The sequence below is a fragment of the Salvelinus fontinalis genome, chromosome 34, assembly GCF_029448725.1.
Source record: "Salvelinus fontinalis isolate EN_2023a chromosome 34, ASM2944872v1, whole genome shotgun sequence".
In the NCBI taxonomy this organism is placed as follows: Eukaryota; Metazoa; Chordata; class Actinopteri; order Salmoniformes; family Salmonidae; genus Salvelinus; species Salvelinus fontinalis.
The window spans coordinates 30,650,352-30,652,788 of record NC_074698.1 but is presented as its reverse complement, the minus strand read 5'-3'; the positions used below and the strand labels follow the sequence as shown (position 1 = coordinate 30,652,788).

Below are 2,437 nucleotides of genomic sequence, written 5' to 3'. Positions count from 1 at the left end.
ACTTGCCCGGCTCCTCATTTTCAGTTTTTTACCTCTGATGCATTGTTTACGTGGAAGTGAGTTTCGCTCCGTCTTCCGGGTTGTAGATCCTTCAGGTTGGCACTTCGCTTATTGTGAAGCTCAGCTGCGATGGCCGTGGTTCCTGCTCAATCTCTCCGGGTTTCGGATATCCGAGATCCGACGGTTCTGTTCGAGCGGTACAACACGGAGGAGATACGCGGCATCGAGCGGAATGTCCGCGGAGAGATCGAGCACAAGAAGGAGGAACTTCGTCAGATGGTGGGCGAACGGTACCGCGATTTGATCGACGCCGCCGACACCATCGGAGAGATGCGTCAGTGTTCGGAGAGCGTTGTTACGTCCATCCAGGACATGCACCGCTATTGTCACAAACTGAAACAGGGGAAAAGCGTTCCCCAAAGCAACAGCAAAGAAGAGGTATATGGCTCCATTGTGAAGCTAGCGAGCTAACGTTACTTGGTGGTGGTGGTGGTGGTGATGGCTAACTAGTTCTGTTGATTTAGATGGCAAACTGTTCTGCAGAATACCATTCCCTGATCCCTTCTGGACAGTTTATGATGTGTGATTAGACTCCGACAGGTTCCATCCATTGTGAGATGAATGGTATATGTCACTGATGGGTATATCTGTGTGGGTTTCAATATCTACACATTTACATTTACATTTAAGTCATTTAGCAGACGCTCTTATCCAGAGCGACTTACAAATTGGTGCATTCACCTACTGACATCCAGTGGAACAGCCACTTTACAATAGTGCATCTAAATCTTTTAAGGGGGGGGGGGGGCAGAAGGATTGCTTTATCCTACCCTAGGTATTCCTTGAAGAGGTGGGGTTTCAGGTGTCTCCGGAAGGTGGTGATTGACTCCGCTGTCCTGGCGTCGTGAGGGAGTTTGTTCCACCATTGGGGTGCCAGAGCAGCGAACAGTTTTGACTGGGCTGAGCGGGAACTGTACTTCCTCAGTGGTAGGGAGGCGAGCAGGCCAGAGGTGGATGAACGCAGTGCCCTTGTTTGGGTGTAGGGCCTGATCAGAGCCTGAAGGTACTGAGGTGCCGTTCCCCTCACAGCTCCGTAGGCAAGCACCATGGTCTTGTAGCGGATGCGAGCTTCAACTGGAAGCCAGTGGAGAGAGCGGAGGAGCGGGGTGACGTGAGAGAACTTGGGAAGGTTGAACACCAGACGGGCTGCGGCGTTCTGGATGAGTTGTAGGGGTTTGATGGCACAGGCAGGGAGCCCAGCCAACAGCGAGTTGCAGTAATCCAGACGGGAGATGACAAGTGCCTGGATTAGGACCTGCACCCTATGTCTCTGTCTGATTGTCTCTCTGCCTGTCCCTTTACTTATGTATGTAATGTAGCCTATCTTAGGCCAGCTCTCCCATCAAGTCCCAGGAGAAGTTCTACACCACGGCCTCTCAGATCAATCACTGTGTATCCCTGTGATTCTCTCTGTCTGTATGTGTTTATAAACTCTCTCTCTCTCTCCACACCAGGTCCAGAGGCAGTCCCAGGAGAAGTTCTACACCATGGCCTCTCAGATCAAGCTGCTGCTGGAGATCCCAGAGAGGATCTGGAGTTCCATGGAGGCCTCTCAGTACCTGCAGGCAAAGACACTTGTTACTAAGACAGTGGACTGTTAGCATTTCCCATAGGAAGACATGGCATACTTAGCCGTTGTTGCTAATACTATCTGGGCATGGCCAATGATGGATGATGTATGTAAACCCACATCATAGGGCATGGCTAATGCTAACGAGCTAACTCTTGGTTTAACGGACACTCCTGACCAGCCAACCAATATTTAATTTCAGAATTGGTTAAAATTAGGTTAAGGTCAGTTTTATAGTTTGGGTAGTCGGGCTGTCAATGGGATGCTAGTCAGAAAAGCCCTTATAGCCTCTCCCTGGTTTACCACCCTCTTTGCTGCAGGCCACCCAGCTCTACCTGCTCTGCTGCCACCTGCACAGACAGCTCCACCTGGAGGCTGGAGGACCACAGTACAGCCCCGTCCTCGCTCGCTTCCCCATCCTGGTCAGGCAGGTGGCTGCTGCTGGACACTTCAGGTGAATGTCATCGTGATGTATTTTTGGATGAGGGAGCCGATTATCAAATCTGGATTTTCTTTGAAATTGAAGAGCCTACCGAGCAGGGCTAGGAGCACCACATTACATTTAGGAGCACCACATTACATTTAGGAGCACCACATTACATTTAGGAGCACCACATTCAATTAAGGAGGACCAGAAAATATATTTTAAATTGATTCAGATACAGCCTATATTGGTCCTATATTAATTCTATGTATTTCTGAAGCCCATGTTGAGTCCTAGACACTAATATGTAACACTGTAAAGACAGTTTATTATAAAAGACAAAATGTTGATACGAATACCCGTCATTGAAATTAAAGTCATTT

The 2,437-nt window shown here is 49.0% G+C and overlaps 1 protein-coding gene across 2 annotated transcripts in view; it reads left to right on the top strand.

Annotated features, from left to right (window-relative positions):
* The first annotated feature begins 46 nt into the window (after positions 1-46).
* The window catches only part of LOC129833704 (conserved oligomeric Golgi complex subunit 1-like), a 40,184-nt gene continuing 37,793 nt past the window's right edge, over positions 47-2,437 (top strand). Inside the window, exons 1-3 of one of the 2 annotated variants that reach the window (XM_055898470.1) lie at positions 47-438; positions 1,515-1,625; positions 1,951-2,084. In XM_055898470.1, the coding sequence (XP_055754445.1) occupies positions 130-438; positions 1,515-1,625; positions 1,951-2,084 (554 nt within the window). In that variant the 5' untranslated portion in view covers positions 47-129. The remainder of the gene's footprint in view (positions 439-1,514; positions 1,626-1,950; positions 2,085-2,437) is intronic. The other variant, XM_055898469.1, reaches the window with a different exon arrangement.